We start from the raw sequence: 17,730 nt of genomic DNA on the forward strand, positions 1-17,730 counted from the left end.
TCAGATGGATGCACAGATTCTCTCGATGGAGCCAGGGTTGCTTTCAGACAGGAGCTTGAGATGCAGTTTCCCCACCTCACTTTTGGCTGGGGTTAAAGAAACAAAGAGAGTAGGGGTATATAAATCATCAATCACACAGAAAATAAAATCAGCTGCAATATCTCACTATGCTGTTGTCTGTTTCATTGACAAGACTGTCTCCAAATGGCTGGATGGCCGTGGGCTTTAGAGCGCATACCTGCACATAAATGTTACGTGCAACTAGCTAGCCAACTATGATATGAGACTCAAATCACCTACAGATGGGGGTTCACCCCATAAAGGGATGGCATTCCATCCAAGGAGAACTAATTCATCACAGTCCTTCAAGACACAGACACTTCACTAGGTTTGGCCAGGTAGGCTCTTCACGGCTCAGAACTAACCTCAACTTTCAGCTTAAGTCTTTCATATCACGACATTGCTTCCTAAAACTCAAAGATACCTGGCACAAAATGTCAAAAAGAATAGCTTCCCCATAAATTCACAAGATGTAAAGTTTGTTTCAATCCTCTACTATAAACAGCAAACAAACAAACAAAGAAGAAAAAAAGCCAAATCTGAAAAGAGAACACTGCAGACATTGGACCAGAAATCAAACCAAAAGAAAACTGAAATTCACCCCAAGATTTAGTACATGGGCTTACAATCTGTTTTCACCAGTCTCTTAAACTACAAGCTCAGTATGGAGCATGAAGTTCCTCACAAATGATTTCTGTGCTTTGAGTGCCATCTGACACAGAAAACCCTACAGTCTTGTACACACTGTTCAAAGTCCCTGGCACAGAAAGGGTTAAGATGTGGTCACTACGCTCACCTTCATCAAACTGTATCCAGTTCTTGCTAGTGTAATACTGCATGCAGCTCTCAAACTCCTTGTCACTGTAGTTTTCTACGTAGACAGGAACAAATGGATCCAACCACTCAAAGCCCTGGACAGAAAAAAAAAAAAAATACAGTAACAGTACATACAGAAATGAATGAATAAATGAATGCAAAAATAACATCACTGAAAAATAATGATAATGATGAAAATAACAATTATACTACTATCATAGTTATTATCATTGAACACCATTCTTGGTCTTTTGCCATTTCACATCAAGGTAATATGCAACATATACTGTTTTTTAGATGGTTCCATTGTATGATTCTTTATATTTCTATATACTTACGGGAATTCTGGTTTCATATAGTTTGATAACCATGTCCTCACATGTACAATGACTAGTACGGTGCATTTGAATAGATATGCCAGTTGACTGCAAACCTCTTTTTTTTTCTCTCTCTCTTTTTTTTTGTTGTTGGGGGGGGGGGGTCAACTTAAAGGGACTGTACAGTTCTGGTTGAGGTGAGGATTTAGCTTTTAACGTTTTGCGAGATATTCAGAAACCACTCGATGAGATGTCAAAGCGCATGCAATTCTAAGGGGAATCAAAAGTTTATTTGATGAAAATCGGTTTTGAAATGGCTGAGATATCCAAAAACAAGGTGAAACAAAGAGATCCTAATAAAAGGCGTGGCCTGTCGCCTTCTTTTTTCTATTCCAGGTTACAAAATTGTAGCAAAAAAAAGCTGCTGGAAACTGCTTATCCAATAGTGGCGAGCCAATGGAGTAAAATGGAGTCAAAAGGGGCCTGAGCTTTCGATCCTAGCAGAATCGTCGTCAGAGGCAAAATGACCAAAAATTACAAAATTACCCAGTTACAAAATTATCACCAATGACCATGTAGAGTGAGGAGAATGCACAAAATGCTCATATCAGAACTTACTTCCTTCTGGAGCAGATAGAGAGGCTTGAAGTCTTCCTTTGGCATCTTATAGGAGTTATGCTGATCAACAGTGGTGATGATTGCTCCATTTGTCTGTGATGTGATATTAGTAAGGAGTGATGCAATAATGTATACAATGAGGAAAACACCGTATTCAAGTGCCACACATAAAGCAGTCCCTCAATTCTGAACTGCCCTTTTTCAAATGGGAAAATATAGTACACTGTTCAGTCCCTTGCTGCAAGCATAATGTCTAGTCAAACTGAAAATGAAATGTCTGTTTGTGAAGCTAATGTGCGATATCATCTATCAAATGTACCCCAAATTACAGATACACTCAAAAAGAATAACTTTGTTCCTTTTCTATATTCCTCATTCATCTGAACTTACACTTTATAATTCAATTCAATTCAATTCAATAGTTTATTTATTTCCATCATCACAAAGAAAAGAAAAGAAAAAGTTGACATAATCCAAAGTGATACAATTTTTTTTCATTTCTCTTACACTCGTCCGATAAAGGATTTTTTTTTCAATACAATATAAATAATACACGAATGATGTCGTAAAAAAGAAACAATGCACTTTGTCATGGCAACAAAAATAGTAAATAATCACAATGATGGAAAACAGTGTTCCACTAAAAAAGCCACGCTTGTAAAACGTGGAACACTGGAACAAAACAACAACAGCACCAATTTGTTATACCAATAAGACATATTCATTTTAAATTCTTCTATATACTATTGTACATTTTACTCATTGATATAATGATGTTGATACTATGAACAATACTTACTAGGATTTTAGGATGCAAACGTATAAACTATATAACATATCACATTTGTGGCACAGACACTATGGGGCCAGGTGTGCCAGGAAAATTGAACGGAAAGGAAGATATGCAATCGGCCACAAAAAAAAAAAACATAACGACGACAACAACAACAACAATAACACAATACACAGAAACAACAGAATTTGAGGAAATGCACTCAGACAGATACTGGACAACGAAGAACGAGGAAAAAGGAGCAGGGAAGAATAGAGAAGGAAAAGGAGAGGGATGGAAAAGGTCTGTGGACACACTACAAAATCTCAAGGAAAAGTGAAACATGACGGGTTTTTTCATTGAACAGAATTAACTGGTATATTTAGAAAACAAATATTTTTTGAGTTTATACTTAAATGTAATTAACTTCACAGATTCTTTTAGATCATTATCTAAGCTATTCCAAAATCTGGGTCCGGTATAAACAAATGTATTTTGAGTGTGTACAGTTCTAACTAAGGGAAGATGAAATTCTTTAGATTGTCTAGTGGGATAGTTATGTACGTGGCTGTTACGGTGAAATAAAGAATAAAATATTTTGGGTAGATGGTTGCAGTTGTAATTAAACATAAATTGACCAAGTTGAAACAAATACAACTCTTTTATTTTCAGAATTTTGTGCTCAAGGAAAAGCTTGTCAGTATGTGCTCGGATATGAAGGTTAAAAACGATTCTGAGCGCCATCTTTTGCAGAAGAAAAAGTTTATCTAACAATGTCGAATATGTATTCCCCCAAGCAAGAATTCCGTAATTCAAGTACGGCAATACCAAACTTGAATAAAGCGTAATCAAAGCCGAAGAAGGAAGATAATATTTCAATCTATTCATTATGCCTATGTTACGTGCAATTACTTTACAAATATTGTTTATGTGACACTTCCATGATAACTTATTATCAACACAAACACCTAAGAATTTAATAGACGAAACCTCTTCTAGGGGAGTAGTGTCAAATATAACATTACCTGGTAATAATGCCATACTGGACCATCAAAAATGTGAACTCAAAATTTATGGTGGGACATTTTTTTTTTTCAGATTTCTGCTTTACCCTAAACTATAGCTAAAATACCAACACATGAATATTTTTGGGGGGTATCAAATAACAAAAGAATATAATCTCATTTGAAGTTTACTGAAATTGAAATATCAATCGCACTAATGTTTCCACTTTTAGAGAATTGAAGTGTAGAACGGTGGTGGAAACAATTCAATTATTTTTAGACTGCACTCACCCAGTTCCCTTTCAGAGCTTTCTTGAAGTGATGGTGCATTGTTAATTCTCTGACTGGGATCTGAAACAAAACAGAACACAGATGATTGAAAACATGTATGACAGCATCAAATCACTCACTGCTGTCCTGAAATATGATATAAGCATATTCAAAAGACTGTAATCATATTAATGGAAATCTATTAAAATATGTAGTTATCAGATTCCATCATATCTACATACTCTTAGTGATGCTTGTTGAAAACCCCAAACAAGGCCTTCCGAGACCACAAACCCCCTTTGGCGGGGATGCTATGATTCAGTAAAATATATCAAATACATTCCAGTGACACTATAAAACTTGTCACAAATTACACACATTCCAGTGACATGAAAGATGATGAGAGAACGAAAGGAGGAAAAACATAATTGTGTTGTATGACATAAGACAGGGCCGACACAAGTTTTCCATATCAACATGGCAATAAAGTCAAAACATATAAAGGTGTTTACCATCAAAGGGTGTTGCATTTACTTTTAAGTGTACATGCATGTAAAAATCACTTTGCACTTTGGTGAAAATCAAGGATAATTTGACCATTCTGAACAGATATAAATCTTTACATTAGGAGAGATGTTATTCCTTGAGAAAGAGTCTGTTGTAATCTCTTTCTCATCTCGACAACACTGAACAGGAGAGTTTGTAAGACACCCTCACATAACGGACAGTACTCACAATGTATCCGCCAGGCTTCCTGATGTTGGTCACCTCAGCAAACAGGCCGTTCACACTGTGGATGGCGAGGATCAGGCGATACTGTCCAGAGCCACTCTGCTGCTGGAGCTCCTTGAGGACGACGCCAATCACATCGGTGGCATTTTTTGGACGATTCAGTCCCTGCAATTATAACACAGACAAACGTGATGCAGTTGACAGAAATGTGACCCTAACAACCAAAAAAAAAAAACCAACAACAATAATAGAGTGATTAACATACAAAGATGAGAAAAAGGCATATGAAGTGACTGGCTTAGGGTAAACAGGCAATTGATGTTAAATTTGCCATTTTTTTATTTCATTGGAGGCTTCTATGTATCCAAATCATTACACAGGTGGGCAGAAAATCGGAATAAGGCTGTCACTCTAAGATGGTCATGCATGGTACTACAGTGTCACATCTTGCGTGTCTTTTAGAGAGTGAAAGTCAGTCCAGCTTCTTAAAACAACAATACTTGCCGCAGAAACGTGAATGACATCTACATGTCTTAGATTTAAAAAAGAACACCTGGAAACCTTGCCAGAGTAACCAATCACTAGACGCTCCTTCCGTCAAATACAATTGTTCACTTGCACGCTTTAAAAGAGAAATGACAAATCAATAACATTTTCAACGGGGGAGTCGGCAGATGGAGACGACTTACTTGGTCTACTACCGCAAGGAGCGGTTGTCCCTTCTCTGTCTGTTCTCGTTTACTCCATTCATATCTGTCACTTGTCTTGAGCTGCAAAAAACAAACAGTAGTACCGTGTTAACAATTTTGAGAGAAAAATACATGTTGACTTTAAAAACACAATTGGTTGCGATGGTGAGTGTGGTGGCAATGACAGTGCAAACTCTCTTTTATCATTTCCCAGCTTGAGAAGGGACTGACAAAGGAAGCAAAGTTATTGGAATTGTTGTCCAGGAGGGAATGGAAAGGGAATATGAAAGGATGAATTTGGTTTCCTTTACATTCAAATGTGCAACAAGAAAATATGACTTCACCTTGCTATCCATGCGCTGTGTTCACAAGCCTTGTGTGTTTCAATTCTTAAACCACCCTCTTTCCAACAGATACTTAATAAATTCCTAATATGTTTGTTTGTTGTTGTTTTTTATCTAATCACGGGATAAAATGCCCTTGATCAGCCAGGTAAGACTGTTTTTCAGAAAGGCTGTGAATACAGTGTTACCAACAAAAAAAAAAAAGTTAAAAAATCAATCAAAGCAAATTATGTGCACTAACTCTATTCTGTTCTACGCTGTGTATGCTGAATTGCTTCTGATTTCTTTGCAAAACCTTTTCCCTACCCCCCCCCAAAAAAAAAAAAACCCTTAAAAAAGGATTAACAAGCACAACAACAATCAAAATACACTGCTCAAATACTATGCCAGCTTTTACAAATCTGTTTGTTGATACTTGACAAAACATGAACAAATACAATAATGTAGACTCAATCCATCTTGCTCCTGAACGGACCTGCTTGAGAAAGTTCTCGTTCCTGGACCTGAAGTGCTTGAGCCAGTCTGTGGACAAGGCAGGCTGGTCATACATCCCCTCATGAGACACAGAGTCAAGGAAGTCCCACTTGTTGTTCACATTCCATGCATTGGCTGCAAGACAAGAGTAAGGAACATACAGGCAGAGAGAACAGGGAGGAAAGGGGGGGGGGGGAGTGACTCAGGGTTATAACCAGTCAAATATACATGTACTACAAAGTAAAGGTTTCACCATTTATAACCTAAAGCCTCTTCAGAGCATGATTCTTGATCTATTTTCATGTTTTTGCATTAATTCTGAGGAAATTAGCCCACTAACATATTTCAAATCATCGTTTGGAAGAGCCTTTTGCAAAAAAAAAGTAGAAAAAAAAGGAAAACAAGGAGCTAAAATTCATACACTAGCATAATATCATATACTAATATACCAGCCAAAAACTTCCGACTATCACTACATTTACCATCATTATTATTTGCATCATCATGCCAACCAGAGCCACGTATGCTACACAATTCCCACCAAATCTGTCATCACTGACACCAATTTTTAATATTATCATTATCATTATCATTTCATCATCATCATCATCATCATCATCATCATCATCAACATCATTGTCATCATTGCAAATGCTAGGCAAATGTCCTCTCTCATACTCTCTTGTTGGTGTCTCTTTTAGTTTAAAAAGTTAATTGGTCACTGCCTCAGACACAGTCATACGTTGTTGCTGTAATTGTTGTTGTTTTCTTCATCTAAAGTCTACAAACCTGAGGGGACATGGACGATGAGGTAGCCCTGGTTGTGACAGAAGTGGAGGAGGTGGTTCAGGCACATGGTCTTCCCGCTGCCCTTTCGGCCATACAGAACATACTTGACCGGCGGGTTGGCGAAGTCCGTTCGGCGCAGGTGGTCAATGATCTCCACGGCCGGCTTTCGCACCATGAGAGAGGCTTCTTGGAAGGGCCTGATCTGTGTTGGAGAGAGAAAGACAATGAGATGGACAGACAGGCAGACGGACGGACAGACAGACAGACAGACAGACAGACAGAGAGTGAGAGAGAATATGGTTCTGTACCAGATTCATTACAAGTTCTGCATCTGCAAAGCATGGCAGGAACAAGACCTACAGTACAATTAGCAGGCACTTTGTATGCATGAGGGGACGTAAACAATCTGAGTATGCACATTTCCGCTCAGTTTCATAAAAATTAGCAACAATGCAGATGCAGTATATACTCTTGTTTTCCTTTACCATTTTGATTAAAGAGAAACATGAATTATCCCTTTTATGGCTATTTGTGTTGCTAATTAGACATTTATTTCATTCCAAAGAGAGGCAATTCAGACTTTTCAACACTAGTAGGAATGTTAAATGTGTTAACTCTGTACACAAATGTTGATAGAAATGATTGACTACTTATCACTCTTCTTACTAAAACACTTATGTTTGATGACAAAAGCAATAATCTCATGAACGGCAAAATAAAATTAAGTGAAATACGGTTCCCACAAGATAGGTCCATACAGTAGGCCTATAGTTGTAACCAAATACAGATGAAAAAGTATGGCAAAGTTGTAAGTAAATAAATAGGCATGTATACAACCCATTATCATACATGACAGACTTACCAATTTCAGCCATCTTGAAGACATACCCACAGGGAACAGGGTCTCGACATCTTTCCTTGGGATGGTGTAAAACTGACCGATGTGGCTAGCATTGTGGTTCACCTTTTGGAACAGATTTCATAGATCCAAAAAAATTATGATTTGAGGACAATATCTAACAACACTTCTGATAGTATACATCTTTTGCCTACACACAAACATTCCAGATACTTTAGCTTTAAAGTGAACTTGATGGTGGTCTTCAAACATTGGTACCACCAGTGGCACTAAAATGTCACGATTAAGAGATATTGGAAGATGGACGAGAATTCCATAATTATAGAAGGAAGGTGCCTATTCACTTTTTCTTTTGTGACAGCAAATTAATATTCTGATAGTTGGTCCAGGCAAGTAGGCAAGTATGTTTTAGCACCCTGACAGGTAAAAAAGGAGGGGTTTTGATTTGTGGTTACAATCAACGATGCTCTCCATGTATTTTGGTACCAACATCATCACAGGTGGTATGATTAACAACTTGAGGTTGGGTTCAAGGGCCACATCCTTGATAATCATCAATTCCTCAAGATAAAGTATGTGATGAATGATGAAGACATAAAAACAACTGCCTTGTTTCATATTTTCATTCATGGTAGTAAACTCACAGGATTGCTCTCGGCTGTCCTGAAGTCCTCCCTCTGTCCCTGGGGAGGGGCCGAGAGGGCGGGATCCTGAAGAGGCGGGGTGTCCGTTGGCCCAGGAGGAAATGTGGTAGCTGATGACAGGCATTTCACACCTCTCCTCTAGAGGGCAATCGGGGGAAAGGACAAATTTTTTATTCCTGGCTCACATTCAAGGTTAAAAGAGAGCACAGGGTAACATGTAGATCAGATGGGAAATATCAACTGGAATATAACATTATTGGTTCTAGCAGGGGTGACATTTCACTTCTTAATTTGGAGCATTTTATCACTTAAGATATTGATGAAATGAAATGGAAAAGAAGAGTAAATTTTGTCGCTACTTGAACTGAAAGGAGCATAAATTCTGACCTCTACAACTTAATCATGTGTACAAAGTACTGTAACTCCATCAAAATCAAGAAATATGGCAAACAATCATTAATCTTCATCTAAACTGGTTTGAAATGGAACAATTTCAGAAACTGCTTTTAACTAAGTTGATGCTTAAAAGTTGATTCTATGTTCTGTGCTAAAGAAAGACAGCAAAGAAATTCAGTTTTGGCCACCTGAAACAATTCTACAAACTTCATTTCATCAGGTTTTTTGGTCTGAATGTTCTTGACAAGATGTGTCCTAAAACCACCAAATTTCACTTGCAGCAGCATTACATTATGTATCTGAAGACTAGCTATCATATCATAGGATACAGACAATTACAAAAACCCTATATTGTACTAGAAAACCATACATAACTGCACTTTAAATACACATATGTGGTAATCATTACAATATTCTGAAAGAAAATCAAAAAGCAATAAACAACAAAATTAGTCTAGTATAGAATACTGAAACCATGTACCAATACTCACATAAATAGTAGTGGTCAGCATTCTTGTCGTGGCCGGATACATTTTGATCTTACCTGCACAAAAAATAAAAAAATGAATTACCAGTCATTTTCACTGCAGTCTTACTCATGGCTGCATATTGATACTTTATATGTTGCTAAGATATCCAGCAGGTAATCCACAATACCAAATACAGTCAAACCTGTCTATAACGGCCACCCAAGGGAAACGACAAAAGTGGCCGTTATAGACAGGTGGCCGCTATAGACAGGTTATCCAACTATATGTGTGCATTGCCTATACATGTAATTGCCTATACATGTACTGTACATGTACATGTATCATCGTTGTATACAATGTACATCTATAAGTACTTAGTGCACATGTACATGCGTATGTATGCACACGTGTGTTTCATGCATTGAACAATGCCGGCGTTTATGAAATTGTTACACAGTAGCATGTTGTACAGTCGTGAAGAAAGCTTAACACTAGCGCATTATCATGACCGAATAAGTGATGAATGCAACGGTGGTGATCACTGAACATTGCCCATGAATGACTGGCACGGCCACAATCCAGAAAAACACGCTGAATTACCGGGTCTGTGGCCGCTATAGACGGGTTAAAATCTACTGAGGGAAACGAAATTTGTGGCCGCTGGCCGCGTTAGACAGGTGGCTGCTATACACAGGGTCTTAAACAGGGCTTTTCTCTCGGGGGGATTTTTCAGTGGCTGCTATAGACAGGTGGCCGCTAAGGCAGGTTTGACTGTATGGCAATGCATGCTCAGGAATGGTAAACTATAATGCCCATATTGCAGAGACTCCAACCCCAAGCACCTTCTGATCTGGAGATTCTCCCGCCTGAAACCCCTTGCAAACGGGAGACTCCAACTTGATGTGCGCGAAGCGTGAATTTCTGTGCCGTCAGGGTCCAAGCTTTATGGTTCTAGATGCCCTCTCGTGATATCTCAGGCTTATTTTTCAACATACGATGACACTTAGTAAGATATCATTTCACGCGGGAGACACAGAGCCAGGGCGGGAGAAATTGAATCTTAAGCAGGAGACTGGAAGATCTAGCAAAAAATGGGCGTTCGGCGGGAGATCTCCCGTCGACAGCGGGAGAGTTGGAGTCTCTGATATTGAGAAAAGTGTGCTTGTTAGTAATCTTTCCAATGACCTCACAAAATGACCGAAACATGCTACACTATATATAGACCCTACTGTTGAACCAGAAATCTTCATGTGCATTTAATTTTGTGAATTTCAGAGCAGCCAAGATTCGCAAAATTACAATGCACACGAAACAGCCGTCGCGTCAGCTCAAATTTGCAAACATTTCATGCCATAAACATATCTTGCTTTACAGTGATGTCTATACATATGACTACTGTGAGAAAGACACTGATATTATAATCATTAATCAATTTTCCTACCAACTCTATGGATGATGGATGATGAACGACTGAGAGAGAAAGAGAGAAAGCGGAGGGGGGGGGGGGGGGGAGAGCAAAGCTCACCACTTGCACCCCAAACACTAACAGCAATGCATTCTCTCTCTGATACTGGACAAGTTCGAAAATTTACTGGGACAGTGGGAGTCAAAATCAAAATACAGTCAGAACACTTCAGGACAGATCACCGATTTTGAACGAAAGATCGGTCTGTATCTGGTCGTTCATTGGGGATATGTTCCACGGAGACTGCATCTGGCTTCCCGCCTTCACGGATCCCCTGTCTACAGAGGAGCTCTAGTGATAACTTTAATCAAAATAAAAGACTCCTCCGGACAGACGGATCTTTGTGTCTAATCACTGATATGCCTACCAATATCATATAGGCTTAGGGCAAAATCTAACTATACACAGGCCAGTCGCTGTATTAAGTGGTAAGGTTAGAGTAAAGATTACGGTTAGTTTTAGGGTTAGGATTCAATAGGAGTTAAGTTTGGGTTAAGGTTAGAGATTCAGGATTAGGATTAGGGCCAGGGGAAGGGTCAAGGGTAAATGCCCAGGGGGTATTGTCCCCCCCCCCCCAATTAATGTTGGGGTAACTATACACAGCCCAGTCGCTGTCGCACGGTGTCTAACGTTAGTCGGGCTAGTGTTGAGGTAGGCCTTGACCGAAAGATTGGTCTGTATCTGGTCGTCGGGGAAACGTTCTGCAGAGACTACATCTGGCTTCACGGATCCCCTGTCTACGGAGGAGAGCGATAACGTCAACAAAAAAAAAATAAATAAATAAATAAATGACTCCTCCCGACAGACAGATCTTTCTGTCTAGGGTAGGCCTAGCTTAGCTGTTGCGGTTGCCTACAATGTATGTCTATCTACTATTGAAAATGTCTAGTTTACTCTACGTACGTCTTTACAGGTATGGACTATGGTATTACCGGACACCATGGTATTGCCGGACACGCACATTTTTGCATACTAATGACATTCTTTATGCGCGAGACTTCGTAGATTAGCCTCGCAGAACTTTGTGTTGACCGAAATCATAAAAAACGTGACATAAATGTAAAAATGTAAAAACATGAAGAAATTCACATTTTAGACCTCAAATTTATAGTTGAGTAACCGGTACCCGTACTTAAGCGCTTTGTCATAGTTCATATTCATGTACGTTTGAATCACATTTCATGACTGAAATTCTATGAAATCCCACTCACATAAACTCGTCATACAGGAAAAATGTGCAAGATTCCAAGAGAACCAAGCAAAAGTTCACTGATATGATCGATATTGGAAATTTGTTGCTATCGTCCTCAAACGCGAACGATACGGAATAGTTATGCGATAAGGAAGGGGCCCGCAACTCATCACCCGCAGCTCCCATGGACAAAGCACGTAAAATAGAACTTGATTAGAAGTTGTCAATTTCTCACAAGGTTTTATTGCGTGAACTGTTCGAAATGTTCTACACAGACATTTACCATAAAATACAAAATTTGAGCCTCATTTGCCAATTTGTTTCTTTGTCAACCGCTCGGTGACAACGTAAGAATGTGTACACTTGTACCGTGATTTGTGGGATCTGGTGCAAGGACTAGCTAGGGTAGGTGCGAAAGACGTCGATTATGCACTTGTCAATTGTAGTCCCGGCCCATGGGTACCCGGGGATGGCCGGGACTTGCAACCAAGTTGGGCGGGGATTTCTGCATTTTTTTCGCCCGGGTGGGTCGGGAATAGACCGGGCTTTGTAGGGGGAAATTCACTTAATTTGCCCCGGTGGGCCGGGTATGCACCGGGGTGTTGTCGGGGGAAATTTAATCATTTTGCCCCGGTGGGTCGGGAATGGACCGGGCTTTGTCGGGGGAGATTCACTTATTTTGACCCGGTGGGTGGGGAATAAACCGGGGCTTGTCGGGGGAAATTCGCTCCAACCAAATGGCAGGCATTTGGGGCGGGAATTTTGGCCCGGGATTGAGCCAGATTTTGCTTGAGAGTTGATCATGACTTGTACCATTTCCAGTACGGTAATGTGACCATAAATTATTTCGCTTGACTAGCAATTCCCCGCTATTATTGAGGACTCGGTAACGTTGCCCAAAAGTCGCGTAAACGCATGAATCACGTAAGGAAATAGAGCCTAGCGCGAAACATGCGCGATTTGCGCATCTCATGAATTTTTCTGACGTGGAACCTTCGATCGTATTGTCCGCGGATGTGCGCCGGATCGGCGCTTTACGCGATTCCATGCGGGCGGGCTCGGTCACACTGCCCAAAAGTTGCGTGATCGCATAAATCACGTAACTAAGAAATTTGGTTTTGTGCGCTTGTCCGTCGAGAATTTGACCATTTTCACTGATTTACGCAATGAAAAATCACCAATGAATTGCGCAAGAACTACTGAAAGATCACGCAAAAATATAGCGCCACAATCATACGTGAGTTGTTAGTGATACATTAGTGATTCATCGATCAGTATTTCGTAAGTATTGCATGCGCTTATTTGCGTGTTCTGTTAGAGATACATAGGCCTATGCCAATATTTTTTTTCAGTGATTTTCAGTGATTACGTAGGTGTTACAAGTGCGAAACATGCGTCATTATTTATGTCTGCTAATCGTCAGTGGAGAGTCGTTGGTGAACACGATAGCGGCAACTTTTTTGCGAACAATCGATGATATTCCACGCATAATTCGCGCATTGTTCACGTAAGACCCACGCAAACTACGCAAAAATTACATAAAACAGCGCAATACTGCGTAACTTTTACGCAAAGCCGAGTTTTGAGCTCCTCAAAACCTGGAATTGCGTTAAGCGCCGATCCGGCGCACATCGGCTGACAACTACGAAGGTTCCACGTTGTAGACAAACTCATGAAATGCGCAAATCGCGCATATATCGCGTAAGATAAGGCTCGAATTTCTTACGTGATTCATGCATTTACGTGACTTTTGGGCAGTGTGACAGGTCCTCAAAGGCCAGGTTTTTGAGCAGCTCAAAACTCGGCTTCGCGTAAAAGCTTAGGCAGTATTGCGCTGTTTTACGTAATTTTTTGCGTAGTTTGCGTTGTTCTTACGCGAAAAATGCGCGAAATATGCGTGGAATATCAGTGATCGTTTGCGAAAATGTTGCCGCTATCACGTTCATGTGCGATTCATACGCAATTCATTGTGATAAAGCGCAGATTATGCATGATTTTCCGTGGACCTCTGTCGTCGCGCACAACCACGAATTCGCCCTATTTGGGGCCTTTGCGAGCCTATGCGCTGAAAGTGCGTGGTTTAGTGATTTTTGAGTGATATTTCCGTAGTTCTTGCGCAATTCATCAGTGATTTTCATCGCGTAAATCAGCGAAAATTCTCAACGGACAAGCACGCAAAACCAAATTTCTTGCGTGATTCACGCAAACTTACGCGACTTTTGGGCAGTGTGACCGGGCCTTGAGGGTCGGGACTTGGCCGGGGATTTCTATGCAAATATGCCCGACTTGTCGGGGACTTGGCCGGGGATTTCTGCACAAATATTGCCCGGACTGTCTGGGAATTGGCCGGGGATTTCAACTTCAATTTTGCCCGGCCTGCCGGGGACTTAGCGGGGGATTTCCATGAAAATTTTGCCCGACCTGTCGGAGACTTGGCCGGAACTTGGCCGGGTAGTGTAACATCCCAAAATTGCAAGTGGGATGCAAGTCCCGGCCATCCCCGGGTACCCAGGGCCTAGGGCCGGGACTTCAATTGACAAGTGCATTATTTCATCGCGAAAATCGTGTCCGGTACAAAATTAACTGCTGCAATGTCAATGGGAACGCCATTTTGCACCGCGGAAAAAGACAACTTTTTTTAGAGGGGTAAATTTTATGTTTGAATGAATTTTCAAGAGTCTGTGAATAAGTCGTGTCATTTTTAGCCGAAATTTCATCCTCTGGGTACGGAATTCAAAGCCACGAAAAAAAAAAAGCGTCCGGTGATACGATCTACACTCTCCTACGTATAGATGCTGGGAATCGTTTTCACTTAGTCCCACATGCATTATTATTTGCATGCTTCAGTGTGACTGGAAGCCGGTTATTTGACTTTGTGAATGCATTTTCATGTGACAAAGACATAATTAATCAAGACTACTAGAAACAAGTTGGATTATATTGCATGGTAATCCTCACCTCTCTTGGGCCGCTAAATGAACATTACAAACTCTGAAGAAAAATAACGTCGATTCAACCTTTCTAAACCGGCAAATTTTGTAGATACGGAACACTACCACCATCACCGCCTAGCTGCAGTAGCCAGCACTTGGTACTTCTTGTCGGGTTATACTCGGTGTTCACCCCGGCCCCCACGCCCGCGCCGCCGCGGTATCCAGACGCTGCGCTGTCCGTTTTTACGCGGTCCCTTCATTGCCATGCGCCATCGCACTGTCGTATCACGTGTGCAAGATGCTACGGTCGGTTCGGACCATAGAGCTACGTACACAGTGCAGTGTGGCGCCGGTCGGGTCCCGAACATGTGGTACACGTACAGCGATCAGCTGTACGGTTGGCATGGTTGATGGGATAATGGGATCATGCGTAGATGTAACAGCTATAGTAGAATATCATGTTGGTATGCAAATTCCGTTGTGCTATAATCACAAATTATCAATTATTTCTCGAAGAACTGCTAGAAATTAAAGATTTTGTACCCATTGCAATGAGGACAAAATTGGTGATGAATTGCATTATCTTTTTCAATACTGCCTCTTGAGACTGAACAGCGAAAGATATTGCTGGAAATATACTTTACCCAAAAACTATATGACGATAGATCAAAAGGGCCTATTTATTTTGTGCAAAAGAAGACCGAGTCCTTCCAATTAAAGCAATTTTTGTAGTATTATAGTAATATAATGACACATTTTTAGATGACTAGTATCTATTTCATCCTTTTCTTAGTTCCCACATAAGCTTTTTACAGGCTATACCTTCTAAGTTGTTGTAACTTGTTTGTCTTCTCGCTCTCGGCTCCTCTTCCTCTCCATTTCGCCTCCTGTCGCTCTCGTCTCCACAATTTCTTCATTCTTTTTTCACTTATAAATCGTAGGCCTATATTACTTCTGTACATCCTTGCGGTTTTTCCTTTTCTCTCTTTTTTTTTTCTCTTTTTTTTTCTCTTGCTCAATATAGGCCTATGTTACTCGTTTTTCTTTCTCCGGAGACTAACACAATAAAGACGCTTATCACGAAAAGACGAAAAGAGTGGTGACCCTTTTCCTTGAATATTACTTCTTCTTCTTCTTCTTCTTCTTCTTCTTCTTCTTCTTCTTCTTTTACTTTTTGATTGACAATTAGTGCAAGTATTTCACCACTCGGAATTGCACACCAGATCGTTGGATTCCACTTTACTAAAAATGCAAAATCTCCCTCGTCTATGCGGGATGGGGGAGGGCCCGGGATTGACCCCCCCGGCCCACCTTTTCAGTCAATCTCTGTTGATTTGGTATGCACAGCTAGTATACTTAGTGAAGACAAACACACAGGGGGAAAAAAAAGTGACAGCCAAGCTACTATTTGAACGTTTTCTGAACGTAACGTTTCAAGTTCGTTATTTGGACGTTTTGTCAAAACGTTTTCAGAACGTCTTTTTATGGAAGGTTTTCGATGTACTTAAAATGCTTCAAATGGACGTTATTAGAACGTTTTTTAAACAATCAAAAACCAATAATAAAACTTTTCAGAATTTTTAAGGACCTGCAGAAAACATTTGGGACGTTATGGACGCCAGAAAACCTTTAAAAGGGCCCTGAAATCCAAATTCATGTTGATTTGTGTTGATTTATGATACCCTCAACATCACTTTTGCGGTAAAAAAAAATATCTAGAAACATTCCATATTTTAACGATTTTTTCTTCTATTTTTCTGCAGATTACTTGGGAATGCCCACAAAAAATCCTTCCAAACCAATATTCTTGAGAAGACCGCATCTGTCAAAGGTATCCTGATTTCTGTGATATTGTAACGAGCCAACCTCGTTACGGTCCTCTATTAGTATAGAAACGGTTACTGTAATGCACATTGCATTCAGCAACTTCATACATTCTTTAAGGCATTGAAGAATGTTGGGAATACCCGTTTGTTATGAACTTACGGCCAAGAATATATTGGTAATTGGAGGATTTAGTATGTGTAGCGAATATTTGAGTGGTAACTTACCCCATGTTGACAGAAAAATGAAGGAATATGGAGTTTGAAGATGATGTTAAGTCCTTTACGAAGAATCCAAAACATAGCCGATAGATGCGCGTACCGCGTAGTGTTCATTCAGGGTTGTAGACCTTCCCTCGTACGTTATCATCGATATTTTGGCCCATTATCCTAATTCATATCCAAATTTCCTAAATTCACCATATTTGAGAAAAATAAGTTGCAATTACTGATATATGAACTAGCTTTTGGTGATAGAAGTGAATTTTATTATTCTTCGGAAGCTAACTCGCAAATTGATGCAAGATTGAATGCGAGCTTTGGCTTCGCATCGCTATGATGACGTAGCCACGTCAGCGTGTGATTTGGATCCTCCGTGTGTGAAAATTACTGCTATTTTGTCGATTCTGGTCAATATTAGAGAAATTTGGTTTGTTATATGTATCTGGTCATTTAGTAAATAACTCACAATTTATAAAGATGCAGATTCTTTGTTATGGAAAGTGATAGTTGTCGAGATAATAAGAGATTTGCGACGTCAAACTAGCACAAAATCTACGGAGTGCACAAGTTCAGCGCTTAGCGCATACCGTAGCTACCTCCGCGTAGTGTTTCCCGTGACGTCCGCATTAAGAGTATATAAGCAGGAGAAATTTTTAGATCGAGAGGAGACTCCCGGAGTCCTGCTCCAGGTAACGAGCTACTCTCTGCTCACTCCTCAACACACTACTTTCTTTTTCCTTCCCCCTCCCCTTATGTAGAGGAGACTCTTGGAGTTATACTCCAAGTATCGAGCATCTGCTCACTCCTCTACATCTCAACTACACCCCCCCCCCCCCCTATG

General features: G+C 40.2%; 1 protein-coding gene across 1 annotated transcript; it reads right to left on the reverse strand.

Moving 5' to 3' along the window:
* LOC139737857 (small ribosomal subunit protein mS29-like) lies at window positions 1-16,900 on the reverse strand. Its single transcript, XM_071648527.1, has 12 exons — window positions 16,896-16,900; window positions 13,937-13,969; window positions 8,389-8,524; window positions 7,748-7,849; window positions 6,886-7,087; window positions 6,098-6,231; window positions 5,279-5,359; window positions 4,593-4,754; window positions 3,879-3,938; window positions 1,812-1,904; window positions 857-971; window positions 1-86 (listed from the first exon to the last, which is right to left on the reverse strand). Exons 1-12 carry the CDS (start codon window positions 16,898-16,900, stop codon window positions 1-3), a joined length of 1,209 nt encoding a protein of 402 aa, XP_071504628.1.
* Window positions 16,901-17,730: the final 830 nt, after the last annotated feature.

The sequence above is a fragment of the Diadema antillarum genome, unplaced genomic scaffold, assembly GCF_040938485.1.
Source record: "Diadema antillarum isolate AM-2024a unplaced genomic scaffold, OU_Dant_1.0 seq00000710_RagTag, whole genome shotgun sequence".
NCBI classification, from domain to species: Eukaryota; Metazoa; Echinodermata; class Echinoidea; order Diadematoida; family Diadematidae; genus Diadema; species Diadema antillarum.